This window comes from Myotis brandtii, unplaced genomic scaffold, assembly GCF_000412655.1.
Source record: "Myotis brandtii unplaced genomic scaffold, ASM41265v1 scaffold797, whole genome shotgun sequence".
Classification (NCBI taxonomy): domain Eukaryota; kingdom Metazoa; phylum Chordata; class Mammalia; order Chiroptera; family Vespertilionidae; genus Myotis; species Myotis brandtii.
The window spans coordinates 351,371-351,616 of record NW_005371210.1 but is presented as its reverse complement, the minus strand read 5'-3'; the positions used below and the strand labels follow the sequence as shown (position 1 = coordinate 351,616).

Here is a 246-nt window from a genome sequence, read left to right as displayed (position 1 = left end):
AGGCACAGCTGTGCCCCCCCACCCCCACCCATCAGCCAGGCGGGCACCTCCTCCGAGGCCCCGGCCTCACCTGGTGGCCTCCGAGAGCTTCCGGTGGATCTCCTCGTACACGTCCACGTTGAAGGTCCTCTGCACGAAGGACAGGGCCATCTTCAGGGCCTCCACCCGCAGCGGGGGGCAGTGGTCAGCGATGAACTGCAGCCGCTCGATGCGCATCAGGCCGCTGTAGCTGGCGGCGTATTGCTC

General features: G+C 67.9%; 1 protein-coding gene across 1 annotated transcript in view; it reads right to left on the bottom strand.

Moving 5' to 3' along the window:
• Positions 1–246, bottom strand: part of LOC102249210 — a gene marked incomplete at its 5' end in the record, with an annotated part of 29,470 nt that overhangs the window by 2,441 nt on the left and 26,783 nt on the right. Inside the window, 1 exon segment of the mRNA XM_014531241.1 lies at positions 29–243. Coding sequence (XP_014386727.1) covers positions 29–243 — 215 coding nt within the window.